Raw genomic sequence first — 19347 nt, 5'->3', positions numbered from 1 at the left:
GTGGGCTGCAGTCCATGGGGTCGCTAGCGACTTCACTTTCACTTTTCACTTTCATGTACTGGAGAAGGAAATGGCAACCCACTCCAGTGTTCTTGCCTGGAGAATCCCAGGGACGGGGAAGCCTGGTGGGCTGCCGTCTATGGGGTCGCACAGAGTCGGACACGACTGAAGTGACTTAGCAGTTAGCAGGGGCTGGTTCGCCTTCCAAGTTTAAGATCTTAACAACAATGACAGTATTTTGAGTTGTAGTTAAAGGAGCTGGTGGCTGTGTCTGCCACTGACAGATTGCGATGTCCTGGGAAAGTGCCTTAACTAAAGAGCTAGTTTTTACCTCTGCGGAGGTGAGAAGTGTTAGTGATCTTGCTTTCGCGTTAGAAAATCCCGTTGGTATTCAGCGACTCTGTCTTCTCATCAATAAAATGGGGACGAAACCCTCAGGGCCCAGCAATATCTCGGAAGAGCCATTAGGACACAGTTCCGGGCCCTGCAGGAGAAAGCGGGGCCTGGGAGGGGGAAGGAGCGCCACCCCCACCCACCACGTGGAGCGCCCGTCAGGCCGCGGCGAGGCGGCAGAACCATTCCCGGGAGTGTGAGGCGGGATCTGCACGACCTGCTTGGCCAACGCCTCTCTTAGGCCAAGACACTGGCGAGTGACACCACCTGGCCACCATGTCCCGCAGCACCCCGAAGGGAAAGGGATGGCTAGGGGCGGGGCCGGGAGGCGTGGCCTCCGGTTCCCCCTCCCCCCCGCCTTTTTTTGTCCGCCCAGCTACGGAAAGGACCCCTGCGCCTTTAAGAGGCCGACGCGGGAGCCCGATTGGCCGAGACGCTCCAGTGACGTCACGCCAGGGCCGGCGCCGAGGCGGCCCTGTCGGCCCGCGCCCTCCCCCTCCCGCCCCGCCGCGCGCTCGCGGACAGTCGGCGCGCGGGCCGGCCCGGGCCGGCGCCCCGTCTCGCTCGCTCCCCTGCGTCGCCCCGCGCCCCGGGGGATGCCCCCGGCCGGGCACCCCCCATGGCCGCCGACGTCTTCATGTGCTCCCAGAGCCGGCCCCGCAGTCGGGGCCGCGCCGTGCTGCTGAAGCCCCAGGTGCCCGAGGACGACGACGACTCTGACACGGATGAACCGTCCCCGCCGCCCGCCTCCGGCGCAGCCACCCCGGCCAGGGGCCAGGCGAGCGCCGTGCTACCGCCGCCCAAGGCCGGGTCGGGCCGCGAGGAGCCTCCGCGCCGCCAGCAGATCATCCACAGCGGCCACTTCATGGTGTCGTCGCCGCACCGGGAGCACCCGCCCAAGAAGGGCTACGATTTCGACACGGTCAACAAGCAGACGTGCCAGACCTACAGCTTCGGCAAGACCAGCTCCTGCCACTTGTCCATCGACGCCTCGCTCACCAAGCTCTTCGAGTGCATGACCCTGGCCTACAGGTAGGAACCCGGCCGGCCCCACCTCTCGAGCGGGGTTCCTTTGACAAAACAAGCGTGGAGGGCTGCCGCCGGGGGACCTCTTAGCTTCAGGCATTCCCTTTGGGTCTTCCCCCATCCGGTGGGTTTATGGGTCTGGGGTCCCGAGTGGAAACGAGACGGGTGGAGGTCCTGGCCTCTTCCCTGTCTGCAAGGGCTTAAGTTCTTCCGGCTTCACGTTCCCCAGCTAGCCACCCCCCCCTGCCCCCCGCCACCAATGTCCCGAGGCCACTGATTTCAGACTAGAAAAAGGTGTAAATACAGGCTATACCTCGTGTTATTAGACTTTATCCACCCTTCCCCCCAAAGCTTTGTGTGTTTCCGGCAATAGGGAGTAGTGGGACCACCTGTCCAGGGTGGTTAAGCGCTGGTTTACTGATTGTGTAAAGTCTGCGAGCCCGTTTCCTTCTTTATAGAGGGTGACAGTATTACCTGCCTCCGTTGGCTGCTGTGGGGGTGGAATGAGATAGGTAAAGTGCTTATTTCAGCGCCTGGCACATATTTAGTTGCTCCTGAAGTGTGAGCTAATTTTCTTATTGTGAGGGAGGCTGGGTTCCCTCACACCCTCTTGATTGGGAAGCCCTGCCCCCACCCACATTTGGGAGGGGCCCTGAGTGCCTCCTAGGAAAACTTGAAGCCCTAGCCCTTGATGGTGGAGGCTGTCCCCCTGGCAAGTTGGAGGCTCCTTGGGCTGGCCCTGAAACATAATTTGGAGATGTTTAGGGCAGGTATCCCAGACACCATCCTCACCTATGGCTCTGGCTCTAGGCGGAGATCTCTTTTTTACCCCAAGTCACAGAAATGCCTGGGTTTAACCTCAGGGCTTAAAATGCCCTTCCACTCTCCCTTTCTCAGTATTTGTCAGGTATTTGCTTCAGATAACTTCTGCCTCGGAAACAGAACTTCTTTGGAGGAGCTGCAGTGCGGAGCAGCCCAGCCCTGCACAAAGCTCACGATAGGATCTCGGCAGAGTGGAGATTACTGCATTAGTAACTGGACTGGCTGGGGTTGTCTTAGGTGTCTGCTGCAGGCAGCGCAGACAAAGTTTCCTTGGAGACTCCAGAAGCAGTATCATGAGGAGTACGAACGTTTCCCTCCACCGCCCCCACCTTTTTTTGGAAAGCAGTGAGCCCCGAATATACCCAAGTTATACATTTACCTGAAGCTGAAACGCTAGATATACATAGCTCCCGGTGGCATTTTCCCCCTCTGGAATAAATGATTAGTCAACTTGTTCCTTTGTTATGTTCCTGAAACGCACCCCGACTCTGCCCGCCCCCATTTCCTCTCTTGAAGGCTTCCCTGATGGTTTGTTTGCCACATGGCTGCAGTACGTTACCCAGAGCTCTCCTCCCACCCACTTTGCGTGGCACATTGGTTAGGCTCTGCTCTGATTCTCTGGTCTTGCCAGTTTGAGCTGGCACCAAGCCTGTGAAGATTTTTTTTTTTTAAACCCAAATTGTATTGAGGTCTCAGCCCTCTGCCCGCTTTTAGCCCTGCTTCGTGCGTGCGTGCATGCTTGCTCGTGTCTGACTCTTGGCGACCCCATGGACTGTAACCCGCCGGGATCCTCTGTCTGTGGGATTTTCCAGGCAAGAATATGGGAGCGGGTTGCCATTTCCTCCTCCAGGGTTAGCCCTGCTTACTCGGTCTCAAATTTTGAGCTCTTCATTGGAATCAAACTCGACTCGACTGTAGCATACGGTGCAGTGAGAAAGAGAGGGCTTCCAAACAAACCTGGAGGTGAAAGACAGGAATGTGTTCTATAAAGCAAACTTAATCCTCGCCTTTATTTTAATATCAACTTCTCCGCATACAGAGAATGGGCGATGGAGTGCAGGAGGCAAGGGCCGAAGAGCTCACCTAAGCTCTGCTAAAGGGTAAATAAACCAGTCTGCCCTCTGTCCTCAGTTTGGATAACCTGAAGGCGTATTATTAAATGACACCAAAGAATTTTAGTAATGGTATTTTTTTTTCCATTTCTTTTGAAAATATTTTGGCAGCCAGCCGTTGCTCATTTAACTTTCTTGGTTGCAAAATGCACGCTTAGTTTGGTTTGAGGCTTACCTTGTTCTTTGAGACATCCAGCCCTGCTAGTTGTCTGTCCGGCTTTGCTGTCATTCCCCATGCAGAGTCTCCTGCCACTGCGGGTCCCCCATTGGGCATCCGCCTAGTAATTTCTCATGAAGATGCTCATCGTGTCCCTCTCTGCGTGAGGCTAATCTGGGTGGCCCCAGAATTTAGTTGGCAGCGTGGAACGTGGGTACAGATTGACAGGAGGAGGACTCAAACCCAGTTATCTGGGCTGCAGCCTCTGGCCCAGAAAGCAGCATAAGAACAAATGTTTCTGACCTCAGCTATCCTGCGAAGACTGCTCACTGGCTTTCAGAGAAGGAGGGTTGCGATATGGGGGGCAGAGGGGAAAGAAAACAACCCCAGAGGTGGCCTCACTCCCCTTTCAGGGCCATGTTGAGCCTTCACCCCTGTTTTCCAGGTTTTCTCCCTCTCCTGGCCGCTGGGCCTCCTCCTCTTCTGTCTGTTTCTGGCCTGGGCTCTTTCTGACTTCAGCTTCCTGTCGGTCCCCCGGCCTCTTCGTTCTAGCCGCCTAACTCTCCCTGGTACACTCTGTGCTTTTTTTTTTTTTGGGTTTGGTTTCCTGTTAACTGCTGCCTCCCAGCTGTTTCCAGATGAGGTTCAGCAGCTCTTTGGGGGGAGGAACTAAGGGCAGGGGAAGTTGTGGTGGTTTTTTCCCCAGTCGTGTGAAGTGGACTAGGGACTCTGATGTGATCTGTCCCTGAACTTGCAAAGTCATGAACTGCTAAAGGGTCTTTGGCAAGACTGACTTTGGGGAAAATGTGGGGTGCCCCATGGTCCACCTGGACAGGTAACAGTGTGGACGGATTCCAGCTTCCTGTAGCTGGCCGTAAAATCCACATCCTTCCCACACCATGATGCTAAGAAAAGCCCCCTGTAGTGAAACATCTTGATTTGGTCCTGCAGTGTGAGGTCAATTGTTGGAATGTTTGGAAGAGGAAGAAGTTGCCTCTCCCCAAGGCAGAGCTTAGAAATTCATGGCCTGCCTTCTCTAAAGCTTCCTATCCGCCACTGGGGACGTGGGGAGAGTACGGTGTCCCTGCAGGATGGAAGGGAGGATAAGTATAACTTATAATTATACTTATAACTTATAAATATAACTTATAACTAAGATAATGTCTATAAATGGGTCTGCCTGCCTTCTCAGTCATGTCCGATTCTTTGCGGCCCCATGGACTGTAGCCTGCCAGGGTCCTCTGTCTATGGGATTTTCCAGGCAAGAATACTGGAGTGGGTTGCCATTTCCTCCTCCATGGGATCTTCCTGGCCCAGGGACTGAAGCCACGTCTCCTGTGTCTCCTGCATTGCAGGCGGATTTTTACCGCTGAGCCATCAGGGAAACCCCACGAATGGGTCTGCTGCTGCTGCTGCTGCTGCTGCTGCTAAGTCGCTTCTGTCGTGTCCGACTCTGTGCGACCCCATAGATGGCAGCCCACCAGGCTCCCCCGTCCCTGGGATTAGAATGGGTCTAGTGCCTGGCAAATAAGAAGCAACAGGAGGTTTAATGGGCTGAATCCCTTCTGCATCATCATTCAGCTGACATTTTTTAGGAGCCCAAGTTACTCATCCATAAACTAAGGGAAGTAACATATCTGACTGGGGTCTTTAATGTGGCTTTTAAATGCTGGCTTGACAGATGCTAAATGGATGCATTCTTGGCTTGTCCATACTCTCTGAAGCCCCACAGTGGAGCTATGTCCTCTAGAACATAGTTCATGGCTCTTTCCCTCTTAACATTGTGAGGAAAGTCACACATGTAAATCACCCACGCAGATTCTGAACACATCTAGTAGACAGCTTTCTGGGTTTGGTTTTGGTTTCGCTTCTCTACCTTTTTATGTAACTTTATTAGGGACCTTTGGTGTAAATATCTGTGGGGTGAGGGGAGAGACGATTCTTTTATGTATTTAGAGATAAACAGTAGCTTTCTGGACAGTAGATTTCTTTCTTTTTTTAAAATTATTTTTGTTTCTTTCTTTTTAAAAATTTATTTTGGCTACACCAGCTCTTAGTTGCAACACATGAACTCTTAGTTGCTAGATCATGTGGGATCTAGTTCCCTGACCAGGGATCGAACCTGGGCCCCCTGCATTGGGAGTGTGGCGTATTAGCCTCTGGACCCCCAGGGAAGTCCCTGGACAGTGGATCTCTGCTCCAGTGGATAATCGAGGAAACCTTTAAATTTGGATCTGTAAGATACAAGTTTCCAAACTGTAGCCCTGTATATGTATGTATCAGTTCGGTTTAGTCGCTCAGTTGTGTCCAACTCTTTGCGACTCCATGGACTGCAGTACACCAGGCCATCACCAACTCCCGGAGCTTGCTCAAACTCATGTCCGTCAAGTCGGTGATGCCATCCAACCATCTCATCCTCTGTCATCCCCTTCTCCTTGTGCTTTCAGTCTTTCCCAGCACCAGGGTCTTTGCTAATGAGCCGGTTCTTTGCATCAGGTGGCCATAGTGTTGGAGCTTCAGCTTCAGCATCAGTCCTTCCAATGAATATTCAGGACTGATTTCCTTTAGGATGGACTATATATATGAATAGTTACCCACTGTTCCTGACAGACAAGGATTCAAGGTTTATAGCAATTGTCCTCTAAATGTTAAGTTTGCCAAGGAAGAATTTTCTAGTCCTGGGCATGGTAACTAGTTGTAAATGAGAACCATTCACACAGATGACTAAATTGGTTTTACTCTTCTGCAACCATGCCGAAGAGAAGCAGTTTCTCTCCTCTTGGGCTTTCTTTGGTCTTGAATCATTATATAGTGTCTATTAAAGGGCCATGCTGGGTTGGAGTGAGGGCTCCAGAGATGAGAAAGAATAGTCTCTGTCCTCCAGGAGCTCACAGATTTGGAGTGGGGGACAGATAAACAGGCAATTGTAGAACAGTTAGCAAGGGCTGTGATGAACAACGTGAACCAGGTCTAACAGCAGCAGTGAGGACGGTCCCGAAACCAGAAGAGTGTGTGTCTGTGTGTGTGTGTGTTTGCATAATCGGGATCAGTGTGGACAGTTTCCCGTGTCATAGGGGTTTCATACGTATCTCCCCTTCCCTGTGTTACCTATCAGAAGTTACGATCCACCTTCCCAGGAAGTCCAAAAATTCCTTTTACCTGTGCTCTTTTCATTGGTGGTCCAGGACAAATTTCCTGTTTATGTAGAGGCTGGCTGGCTGATTGCCATCCTGATGGAAGAGCAAAGAAGGGTAGTCAGATTGGGAAGAGCCTGGGGAAAGGAGGTGGAAGAGAGGATGGAGGGAAGTCATTTGCTAGACGGAAGGAAATTCACACTAACTGAGCAATTACTGTGTCCTAGAGTCTCTATGTTATCCTAAGTCGCAGTAGCCATCTCAGGCAGGTGCTGGTGGAATTCATATTTTTCAAACCAAAAAAAAAAAGGCACAAAGTTAATTTGCCTTGTTGCTGGGAGGTGAGGCAGCTCATCCAAGGTGGTGTCTCTTGCTGAAAAGTCTCCTCCTTGTCTGCTCACAGAAGCGTGCAACTCTGTAAGAGAGAAGGTAGAAGTGCTAGTTCCTGTAGGATTGGAAGAGGGGAACCAAGACGGGGAAAACAAGTGCCTTTAGGCCACCCCATGCCCTTCCTCGTGCCGCCCTGCCCCACTGGTGAGATCCTGCCCTTCCCTCAAGCCTCGGCTCAAGTGCCCGTGGCCTGGTGGTCCCTCTCAAAGGGAGTGAACCCCTCGATGCCAGGCAAATCCACGACCTTATTGATTGTGCCTCGTGTCTTTATTTACATAGACGTGATTTTCCTGCTCTCTTCACCTTTGACTTTCTCATGGAGTCTCACAGTGTCTGGAATATACTAGGTGGCTAAGATAAATATATGGAATTGAACAGGGAAACTCAGGGGCCTAGTGGCCACATCATAAACTCTCCTCTGGTGGACCTTGTTTCTCTTCAGATGCACAAAGAAAAACCCCCTCTGTGGAACGCTTGTCTAGGGGTGCTGGTGTAGAGTGGGACAACGGGGTGGTGTTTGTATTGGGGGGCCCACACAACCTGAGATGGGAGGTAGATGAGTGGTGTCCCAGGACATCTACGTGCTCATTCCCAGGACCTGTGAATACGGTAGGTCACATGGCAGAGAGGAAGTAGGGTTGCTAATCAGCTGCCTCTAAAATGGAGAGATGATTTTGGATTGCCTGGGTGGGCCCAGTGTAGTCACAAGGGTCCTTAAAAGAAGAAGAGGAAAGCAGAAGAGAGAACTAGCAGGAGGAGTTGGCCTGAAGTCGCTGACTTTGAAGATGAGGAAGGGGCCACGAGCTAAGGAACACGGGCAGCCTCTAGGAGCTAGAAAAGGCAGGGAGCCAGATTCTCCCCTGGAATCCTGGAAGCCAGCACTGCGCATATCTTGCTTTTAGCCCCAGTTCTGGAGACCCCTTCCAGAACTGTGAGACAGTAACTTTGCATTGTTCTAAGCCACTAATTTTGTGGCCATTTGTTACAGCAGCGGTTGGAAACTAGTACAGACTGGTTTCGATAATTTTTTGTTTTTAATTAATTAATTACTTTTATTTTTGGCTGCACTGGGTCTTCGTTACTTTGCATGGGCCTTCTCTAGTCTTCATGGGCTTCTCATTGCAGAGGCTGCTCTTGTTGCAGAGCACGGGCTCTAGGCGAGCGGGCTTCAGTAGTTGTGGCCCACAGACTTCGTTGCTCTGCAGCATGTGGAATCTTCCCGGAGCAGGGATTGAACCCATGTCCCCTGCGTTGGCAGGTGAGTTCCTAACCACTCTGCCACCTGGGGACGTCCTCAACAGTTTCTCCAGGTGATGTTTTTAAGCCCATAACCCAGGTCTAAAAGTCTTTCGTCAGACTCCTTCCCCCACAGAAGAGCTGAGCACACTCTGCCGTCGTGTCAAACTGTGCAAAGTGTATTAGCGAAGTGCCTGCTTCAGGCGATCTAATGATAGGGGGGCCCTTGTTGTAAAAGGGAGTCTGTAAAGTGGTCTTATTCTGTTGCCCCAGCACAGTTCCTAGAATAAGGGTACTGTAGAAAGTTAACAGCACATATCTTTAAGGATTCATATATGGCTGATGAAAAATTCAGAGTGTGAGCTCCTATTGCCCATAATTGAGTTACTTCTTGGGTCTAATATGTGCAGTTCAGACAGCAGATATCTTAGGTGGTATTTTCTGTCTTGTTGGAGTTCTGTCTGTGGTTAGAATTCCGAGCCACAGGGCTTGAGTTTAGGCAGAGCCCTTTTGGCCATGGGAATCAGGGCCCGTCTCAAGCTGGCCCTTGCAATGGGGATTTACTGCAGGGATCAGGAAGTGTGTTCATGAACCTCCAGGATTCCCAGGACTTCCAGACCTCTGGATTCTGGAGGGGTCCCGGGCTGTGGTGGGTCCTCAGCAGAGGGAGCTTGCCCTTTCCTTAAGGCTTACCCACATAAGTGACTCAGCTCCTGTCTCAGACCCTGCTTTGCTTTGGGATCTTACTTCTGCTGCTGCCAGCTGGCGCTCTCACCTGCCTCTGCTCTCCTCTGCTTCAAAGCCCCTGACTATGGGGGTTTCTGCATCTGCCTGACAGGAGCTTGTGGGTGGCCTGAGTTTCGCACACAGACCTGCTCAGAGCTTCCTGTTACCATCAGTGCTCTATGCCAGTTGTCTAATTGAATTAGCCCGTGTCTAGCCCCAGAGCGTCCAGTGATGCCCTTTCCTTTCAAAAGTATTAATCAGGCCTCCGATGAGTGCCAGGCCTTGTTCTCGCCCTTGGGGATGCAGCATTAAACAAGACATGGCGTGCGCATTCTTTTTGTTGTTTGAGTTTTATTGAGAATGGCAACCCACTCCAGTATTCTTGCCTGGAAAGTCCCATGGATGGGGGAGCCTGGTGGGCTGCAGTCCATGGGGTCACTGAGAGTCAGACACGACTGAGCAACTTCACTTTCACTTTTCGCTTTCACACATTGGAGAGGGAAATGGCAACCCACTCCAGTGTTCTTGCCTGGAGAATCTCAGGGACGGGGGAGCCTGGTGGGCTGCCGTCTATGGGGTCGCACAGAGTTGGACACGACTGAAGCGACTTAGCAGTAGCAGCAGCAGGTGGCGCACAGCTATGTGCATGTTTAAGACGTCCGGCACAATAACTGACTTACAGGTATTGTAAAGTCATGGAGTCTATAGTCAGTTGAGGGAATCAGTAAGCAAATCAGATTTAAATCGTTCCTGCCACAAAGAACATCAACCACACCAGAAGATGGAAAGTGATAGCGGGTGGGGGAGGGCAGGCGGACACTGTATCTCGGCAGGTCAGAGAAGTCTTCCGAGGGGCTGACATTTCAGGTTGAACTGAAACCTGAGTGGTGAGTGGGAGCCAGCCGAGGGCAGTCATTCCAGGCGGTGGACGAGCCCGAGGCAGAGGCCCAAGGTGGAAGGATCAGGCACATTCCGGGGCTGGGAAGGCCAGGGTGGCCAGCAGGTTGAGGGCAGGGCGAGTGTTGGGGAGGAGAGGGGGAGATGGGTTTGGTTGGGAGGTGGGAGGTTAGGAGACTCCATTCATTGCTTTGGAGATCTGGCTTGTTGAGTCTGCGCAGTGGGGACCAGGGGACAGGAGGGCCGGGGGAACTGATACCAGAATGGTGGCTGGGAGGTGGTGAGACGTGCATGGATGCAGGGCGGGTTTGGGCTTGCCAGTGGAAAGGATGTTGGGGTGTAAGCAAGGAATCAGCAGTGGCCCTGAGGGTTTTGGTCTGAGCCGTGGGGGCTGTGACTGAAATGAGGAAGCCAGGGAGCCCCATCAGCTGTGTGACTAATGTGAGCTGTGTCGAGGACCTGTGCTGTGCGCTTGACTTGGCTGCATGGGCTATGGGTGGGGCAGCTCCCTAAGAAGGGGCTGCGAGGGGCTGTCAGTGTTGGGAGCTCTGCAGTCCAGGGAGGTCATCACTGTCACCAGAGTACCGGGATTCTTTCTTCTGTCCTGGCTGCTCCATCTCATCTCCCTAACCTTTCTTGTGCCTTGTAAGGGACCAGTTGGCCATGGGAGGTTTTGGCGTTTTGAGCTTGTATTTGGGATGGCAATGGTTTTTGTTTTCTGTGAAATAGATACTCTCATATCCCGAATGATATTTTTACTCCCTTGGGTTTGGTTGTGGTAGAAGAGTACTACCTGGTCTTGAATGCCCTACGAGGAAACATCTCCAAATCGAGCATCCCTAGTGTGTTTAGTTAGGGTTGGACTGCACCATCAGAAAAGCCTTCTAGAAGGAGGCAGGGTGGAAAGGGTTATCTGGTAGCTCTAGAAGGACGTCCAAGATCTGGAGGAATAATTCCAGAAACAGAATTCCTTGTCAATAGCTTTTGAATCTCAGAAGTGATAGTGTAAAAATTAAAAAGAAAAGAAAACAAAGAAGAATCCAGTTGAAGAACAGTGAAGAGTGAGGCCAGGAAGTAAAGAGCTCAGAAAGGGATGTCAGGGAGAACCAGGCTGCTGGTGGGAACGGCACTGGAGAGGGGACCCACGGGGACTTGGTTCACTCTGCTTCACTGTGAGGACTATTGTGTGCGTAGGAGGGTCTGTTCTGAAAGCTAGTCACCACTTCTTTCCTCTGTGGCTTATGGGCACAGGCTATCAGGGAAGATGATGGCCTCTTGTGTTCCATCACCATGGGGCAGACAGTCATCAAACAAAAAACAGCTGCTTCGGTAGAAAGTAGGAGAATTAAACTAGTTTCCAGATATTTCCCCAATATTCTGGCTTTTAAAAAACAACCTAAAGAACCCCTTTTTATGCTCAGGTGGTCACTGGCCCATTTGCAAATGGACTGCCTCATCTTCTGGGACCAGCCCAGAGAGCTAGACACTATGCTTTCTAGAGAAAGTGAATTTATAAATCTCTCTTATTTATTAGAATGAAACCCTTTCAACGAGTTCTTAAAACAGTGCATGATCATATTAGCTTGCTGTTTGAAACAGTGATTTTCCAGCTGAGTAGCAGGGCCTTTTACCCAGGCTCCTCTGTTCTTTAAATAATTATTATTTTGTTGTTGTTGTTCTTCACATTATTAAACGGATCTTTCTCTGCCTTGGAGCAGGACTTTCTTCCACTTGTGCAGACGAGTTTATGTTATCGTTGGTGTTAACAGCTTTATCAAGATGGGATTCATGTACCTTAAGATGTGGTCGCTATACGTGTGCCGGTCATTGATTTCCTTTTTGTTGTGTAGCCATAATTGGAATCCAGTTTTAGAACATCCCGTCACCCCACCAAGATCCCTCATGCTCTTTTATGTTTAATCCCAGGTCCTGCCTTCGCCCCAGACAGCCGTTAATCTGCTTTCTGTGTCTGTAATCTGCTTGTCTTGCCTTTTCTGGACGTTCCATGTAAATGGAATCATACTGTATGTGGCCTTTTGCGTCTGTCTTTTTTCACTTGGCATGAAGTTGGTGAGGTTCATCTGTGTTTACAGTGCACATACATGTCTTGTTCCTTTCGATTCCTGGACAGTATTCCACTGTGTCATTGTACCGCATTTTGTTTATCTGTTCATTGACAGGCATGTTTCGGGGGGAAGCCTAGTAGCTTCGTTGTTTGGATGTTGGTATTCCATTTTTCTGTAGTAAAGTTCTCGTACAGATTCAGCAGGGACTTCCTTACAGGGTGAAACTGGGAACCGCAGTGACTATGTTGGAAAGATGATGGGTCAAACACCACTAGGCGTGGTGCCGCTGGTGGGTAGCATTTCGCTCAGCCCTGTAAGTCCTGAGGCCTTTAATTGTAAAGGAAGGAAAAAAGTGAGAGGGGACGTGGGGTTAGACTAGAATGACCAATCTTATTCTTATTTACCAATCTTATTTTTCTTCCATGGACCTTGTGTATTTGAGAGATACAGCCTTAGGAGTAAATTGTATTGAGCAATAAAAAGGAACAAGCTTCTGGTATGTGTCAGAAACATTACGTCGAGTGACGCAAGTCTTACTCAAGAGATTAGATATTGATTCCGTTTATGTGACGTTCTAGAAAAGGCAGAGCTAATCTACAGTGGAAAAAAATCAGATCAGTACTTGGCCTGTGAGGGAGGTTGAAGAGGGGAATACTGGGGAAAAGCAGGAATCTTTTAGGATGATGGTCATGTTTTATAGTATTGTGACTATACTAGAAACCAGTGAACACTTTTAAAAGGCTAATGTTTTGGTGTGTAAATCATGTCTCAATAAACCTGTTATAAAAAAAAAAAACCCACGTCATTAGGACTGACCCGGATGCATTCTTCTTTTTGTAGCTGAATAGAATCCCTTGAGAGCCTATTATACAAAGTGAGGTAAGTGAGAAAGAGAAGGACAGATACTGGACGCTAACACACGAATGCGGAACCTAGAAAGATGGTACTGATGAGCCTGTTTGCAGGGCCGCAGTGGGCGCAGACACAGAGCGCAGGCTTGTGGATGCAGCGGCGGAAGGAGCGGAGGCGTGAATTGAGAGAAGAGCACGGAAGCACACACATTACCATATGTGAAACAGAGAGCAACTGGGCATTTGCTGTGTGACACAGGGAGCTCAACCCAGTGCTCTGTGACAGCCCTAGAGGGATGGGATGGGGAGGGAGATAGGGGCGGTTCAGAAGGGAGGAGACATATGTATACTTGTGGCTGACTCATGTTGATGTATGGCAGAGGCCAGCACAATATTATAAAGCAGTTATCCTCCAATAAAAAACAACACCAACAGAAAACCCAAACCATTTAGGTTTTCAACATTATCTTTAGGGAGTCGTATTTGAGATCTTAAATGCTAAATATGTCAGTGTCTAGGAGTTCCAAGAGTCTCTGTCTTCCATCTCTTCTGTGTACAGTAAATGAGAGACTGCTTGGGAAGGTGACCTACCCTGAGCATTTCCCCTAGATTAAAATCGACTCAGGAATTTGGCTCTCCAGGTTACCTCAAAGCTCCACAAATCACCCTAAGGTTATCCTGTTAAGGCCTTTTTTCCTTTTAACATTGTCTGGGTCAGGGGGTCACCAAGTCAAATGCCCACAAGGGTCAGGAGATAAAAGTGTGGGTCATTGGTAAGGCAAAGAGGACGTTTGCTGTCTTTTATTTTCTGGCTTCTGATGGAGTCATGGTTACAGACAAGCACTTACTTATTATGAAAACCCTGCAACTATAAACTGCAGTTGACCAGGCCTGCCTGATGGAAGTGCAGCGGCGGCGGTGGGGGGTGGGGATGGGGTCTGTGGTGAATTGGTGGGCACCTGCCGGCTCTACAGGGGGCAGCCATCACCCAGCTCCAGGTGACTCTAGCTGTTTGGGAACGTGAGCTCAGTCTTACGAGGTCTGGCGTATTTGAAAATTGGAAGAAGTCTGAATTTGTATGTGAACTCTGCATTTCCATTTCTACCTTGGATCTGAGTTCAAGTATTAGGAATTCTAGGGAAATGAGTTTAATCTCGGTTGCATCTGTTTATCTATTGGCCTTTCTTTTTATTTTTTAATTTATTCTCAAAATCTGTTTTGGCTGTGCTGCATGGTATGTGGGATCTTAGTTCTCCAACCAGGGATCGAACCCGCCCCCCTTGCATCGGAAGGGCAGTCTTAACCACCGGACCACCAGGGAAGTCCCACGGTTGCGTCTCGTTTAGAACTGAGTCCTGGCCTAAGGGATGAAGGAGTGTGTGGTGCTCTTTGCCACAAGGGCAGCCCTGGCACAGGGGATATCTTGTGAGGTGTTCTCACTCTGAGGTGTACCTTCCTGAAATGTTCATGTTCATACAGTCACAGGACCGTCATCTTCTGAAAACAAAATCCAAGACTGTCCTCCTGGTAAACCCGAGAGGTGTGTGTGCGCCTGGTAGACAGTTACTCGTAGAGTTATGAGGAACCAGGGCAGTTATTTTAAATGATCGTGATTTGGGGGTGGAGAGTTGACTTCACTTCACTTCTCCACGTGAAGTTCTTGGACAGTGGGTTACTCATCGTTTTACATTCCATTTCTAACTGTTATCCCTTAACTTCACCACCAGACCTGCCTGGGGCAGGGCTGTTTTCATAGGGTGATTCCAGGGTGGAGGAAAGGGATAATCATTTGACTTAACTCCAGACAGTTGATTTGGTTGTCGCTGAAACAAAATTATAGCTTGAAGTTAGACAGAAGAGGCCTCTCACTTGGCTCTTGTTCAAAGTTTCTAACCGGCGCATTGGACGTTGCGTTACAGGCCCCTGGCTTGCTTTGCAGTTAACTACGTGTGTGTGTGTGTGTGTGTGTGGTAGTAAAGAAGGGATGTGCTTGCTTTGAACCCTTCCCCCAGCGCGCGGGCACGCGCGCACACACACACACACACACGTTCTCGCACAGCCACCTTCCTCATGATCTGAGGCTTTTCACCTCTTGAAGTTTCTGTCCATATTTGATCTGATCTACAGAGGTGTTGGCAAGTAGCTTTATGGTTCTTAAAGGCCACGACTTTGCTCCTGAGCCAGATTGAAATAGTTTGTACTTCTCAGAGCAACAGCAACCACGCTCACTAAGAAGTTGGGGGTATTACTCTTCTAAGCTTCGGACCTTACGTTTTGGATTTTGACTGTATTTCTGGGCCCCCTTCCAGGAAAAAAAAAAAACCCAAACTCAATACCCACAGATAACCACCATCATTTCCCTGGTGTTTATTCTCTCAGACCTTGTGGGGTTTTTATTTTTCAAGTGGAGTAAGTGTGTTTTGTGTTTGTATTTAACAGATCACGAATGCCTTTCCCAAATACTCGTCTGCAGTATTTTTAGTGGCTGAGTAGTATTTCATTGTGTGGGTATACTGTCACTCACGGAACCCCTCTCTGGTGGACCTTAAGACCATTTCACATGAGTTTTGTGTTCCTGAGCCCCTGTTCCATTTCTCTTATCCCTACTTTCTCTGAAAACATCCTTCTGCCTCCTCCTCCTTCCTCACTGGATGAACTCTCTCCCTGAGAACCTTTCAGCAGGACCCTTGAAGAAAAGGGTCAGGGTTCCCCGGCCTGTCCCCTGCCCCTGCCTGCTTGGCTGAGGTATGTGTGGAGGGTGGAGGTGAGCAGGTTGCAGCCCAGGAGCAGCCTTTGCTCTGCGCCTCGGGCTGGAGAGAGGAAGGCTGGCTGCAGTGCCAGCCTGCAGAGGGGCAGGGGACGCAGGGGAGGGGGTCTGACACACCCCGCAGCAGCGTGCGTGCCGAGCTCGCACGTCCCCACCCTGAGGCCAGGGCTCCTCACTCCTGCCAGCAGGAGGATGCCAGCGCTCGGCCTCTGTTGTTCCAGAGGCAGGGAGAGAGCGTTGAGCTTCAGGAAAGCTGGTGGTTCCAGCTGCAAGCCCGCCCAGCTGGGGCACGCTCACCTGAGACCGGGAGCCATGTGGATGCATGTCCCTGCGAGTCACAGAACAGATGCCAGTATGACTTGGTACATGGAAAGAAGAGCTCACTCAACTCTCTGGAAAAGTTTAAGTACTTTCCAGCCCATCAAGTCCAGAGATGCTGATCTCTGGCTCTCTGGCAGCCTTACTTGTCAGCCTGATCCGTTGTGGGGTTTCTGTGGTTCTGTCTGTCTGCCCACCCACACTGATGGCAAGAGTGTGTGGCGGCGGGGTCTGATATAAGGCAAAGGACTTGGGTGATGTTTTAAATGCTGGATGAGGTTGTTACAACTCCCTAGGCTCAGTGGCAAGGCTCGGCTGCCCTCAGGGCATCCAGGTTCACTGGCTGCGTCCTAGCCCAGAGCTCCTCACTGTGACCCCCATCTCCTAGCCCAGCAGAGCCTGCTCTAGCCTCCCGGCTCTCTCCCAGCCTGGCTCCCTAGTGACTGGACCAGTTTTCAATTCCTCTTAGTTTTGAATTTCATGATTTTTTTCCCCCACAAGAAACCTTGGCAGAAGACTTTGTTCCCTGGGAAAAAAGCTCTCAGAAAAGCAGAGAACCCAGCTATCAGCTCAGCCCCTGGCTTGTCCTTGACGATGTCCCAGCACAGTACTTGTGAGCCGGCAGGCAGGTGGTGCTGAGGAAACTTACCTGGTGGGCACGGCCTTCGGGTGCTTCCCACAGCAGCCAATCAGAGACCTACTGATTACAGTCGAGCTGGCACAGCCTGTATGTAGCCAGCTGCTTTTTTGCCCGATAAGTTTGTTTGCTTATCTCTATTTTCCTGCCAATTGCTGGCTCCCTGGAGCCATGGGTGTGTTTGTGGTCATTTGAGGTGATTGGTAAAGTATGGATTAAGTGAGCAGGGCGGGGCGGGGTGTGAGAAATACGGGTGTCATCTTCTGGTCTCTCTCACCCCCTGGCTCTTACCTGCAGAGAGAATTTTCTCTGGTTCCTGCCCTAGAGGGTAGCAGCTTTCAGGCTTCTGGAAAGCTGGGAGCAGCCACCTCGGCTCAGTGGCTCTAGCTGAGGTCTTGAGTGTGCTGATGCTCTTGAGTGCTAAGTTGCTTCAGTCGTGTCTGACTCTTTGCGACCCCATGGACTGTAGCCCGCCAGGCTCCTCTGTCCGTGGGGTTCTCCAGGCAAGAATACAGGAGTGGGTTGCCATCTCCCTCTCCAGGGGATCTTCCCCACCCAGGGATCAAATGTGTGTCTCTTACATCTCCTGCACTGGCAGGCGGGTTCTTTACCGCTAGTGCCACCTGGGAAGCCAGAGTCCTTACAGCAGTGTCCATCTAAGGGCAAGTGAGTTTCCTTGGCTAGGGCAAACCAAGAGAGAAATAACAGGGTAGTCCAGACTGAACGCAAAAGCTATCCCGAGCAAGCTGCCCAGCCAATGGACTGGAACAGTGACCCAGCAGCACTGTAAACAAGCTTGACGCTCAGCCCTGTGTTCTCTGTTGGCCAGGATCCCTGGAAGCGCATCAGTATGTGAGACTCAGATATGTCCCGGGAGCAGTAGGAGCCCCACGACTGCAGAACGCCAGCCTGGGTGATGTGTCATCGCTGAATGGCAGTTGGCCTGCCTCTGTTGCGTCACACACTGTTAGTTTCTGAGTATAACTTTCTTCCCTTTTTAGCCTGGTGTCTCCAAGTCCTGGGGACCAGAGATAGAAATGAAGAGGGGCGTGCAGGGTTTGTTGGGCTGTTGCAATCTGCCGACAAAGCCATCATTGTCTGGGATAAAGCACCAGTTGGGTCACTTTGAATTGCTCCATCGCTCCAGTGCTCAGTAACGGCTGTTTTTCTTCCACCTCAGCGGCGTTCCTGGGGAGAGGTGAAAGATGGACTGCCTGATCCAGAGCGGAGAAACTGCTCTCCCTTGCCCTGTCTGTGCAGCAGCATCTCGGGTGATCAGTTAAGCATCCAGAGCAGACAGTCTGCTCCTGGTCAGCCGGCGTCCCAGGCTGCTGCTGGACCCCAGCTGCAATTTTGCTGTCTTGGCCTCTTGCAGGAAGGGAGCTTTTAAGAACCAGGCTGCTGCTCGTGGCCTCAACCTCCCGTGGCACTCACCTCTCCCGGCCAGGTGCCCCACCCACAGCCTTGTTGCTGAGCTGACCTCCCCTGTGACCTTTTAGCCTACCGTCTCCCCCGTTGTGTACGATACCTCAAGCTGCCAGGTTAATCTGGAGATCGAATCTTTCCTCTGGCTGGCTGGACTCCCGGATGCTGTCCCTCGAGCCTGGGACAGACACCCGGAGTTTTGATCCTTTCTGGTACCTCTGCCCCTCATTCAGTTCCACATTTGTGTGGTCAGATTAGTCCAATCCGGCTGTCTTTGTGGAAATCCCAGCAGCTGGGGTGAGGCCACCAGGGACTCCTGAGGGAATGAGGGAGCTCACACAGGAAAGCCTGGGCCTCCATTTGCTTCCAGTGCCAGGAATTTCATTTCCCTGCATCTGGATAGCTCTCCAAGTCCAGTGTGGTCACGAAATGACGTTTGAAGAGCTTAGGAGAAACGCAGAGTATGAGAAACATTTTTTTTTTAATGACCCTGATCCCAGACAGACAAGTTCAAGTGCTTGTTTTCTCAAAGATGGAGCTGCAGAGGCCAGAGAGTCTGTGAGGTGGACAAAGCTGGATGGACAGGAGGGGGTGATGTAAAATGCCCTTGTCCACATCGTTAGTTCTCCCTTAGATATAGTCTTGGGAACTGCCTCCATGAGGGGCTTGGGGAGAACAGAAGAACCTATCAATGGAACTGAACTGCTTCTTTAGTTCAGTCCTTTGAATTTTGTGGTATTAAAGTTGGGTGGGTAGCTATTAAAATATGTTTGCAAAAATGACTCATTTGTTTGCCCTTCTCTTAAGGATTAGAGCTTCCTTTGATACAAGCCAGTTTTCCAGATCACCGTTGTTTATTTCATTAATCATCTCTTTTATAAAATCAGCCATTCTTAATGGGAAGTGGAAATCCCTCTCAAATTGGTAATAATCTTCAATGCTTTCTTTTAAAAATATACATATATATTTATTTATTTGGCTGTGCTGGGTCTTAGTTTTGGCACCCAGGATCTTCAATCTTCTTTGCAGTGTGCGAGGTTTTTAGTTGCCGTATGAGAACTCTTAGTTGTGGTGTGGGATCTGGTTCCCCGACCAGGGATCGAATCCAGGCCCCCTGCATTGGGAGCTGGAGTCTTAGCCTCTGGACCACCACGGAGACCCCTGCACTGCTTCCTTGATTCTTTAGAAACCTATTTCTGAGTGTTATTTCCTGTGTAGTCCTAGCACCATAGTGGCTTCTTGATAAAGTTGCACCGAGGCAGTGTGTTCACTTCTCTATTCAACCCTCTCAATCTCAAGTGAGCCGAGTTTTCAAATCTTCAATGACCCGTCTCCTCCGGGCTGTTGGCTGCCACCCATTCTGCAGTGAGTTTGCCATTTCCGTTCCCTT

General features: G+C 50.5%; 1 protein-coding gene across 5 annotated transcripts in view; it reads left to right on the top strand.

Moving 5' to 3' along the window:
• Nucleotides 1-901: 901 nt before the first annotated feature.
• The window catches only part of MLXIP (MLX interacting protein), a 60720-nt gene continuing 42274 nt past the window's right edge, over nt 902-19347 (top strand). For 3 of the 5 annotated variants that reach the window (XM_024977495.2, XM_024977494.2, XM_024977493.2), the window contains exon 1: nt 913-1425. In XM_024977495.2, the coding sequence (XP_024833263.1) occupies nt 1013-1425 (413 nt within the window). In that variant the 5' untranslated portion in view covers nt 913-1012. Of the gene's footprint in view, nt 1426-19347 lie in introns of all 5 variants that reach the window. The other 2 variants (NM_001369916.1, NM_001205436.2) reach the window with 2 other exon arrangements.

Source organism: Bos taurus, chromosome 17 (assembly GCF_002263795.3).
Source record: "Bos taurus isolate L1 Dominette 01449 registration number 42190680 breed Hereford chromosome 17, ARS-UCD2.0, whole genome shotgun sequence".
NCBI classification, from domain to species: domain Eukaryota; kingdom Metazoa; phylum Chordata; class Mammalia; order Artiodactyla; family Bovidae; genus Bos; species Bos taurus.
The sequence above is the reverse complement of the archived record's forward strand: the minus strand, read 5'-3'. Positions and strand labels throughout refer to the sequence as shown.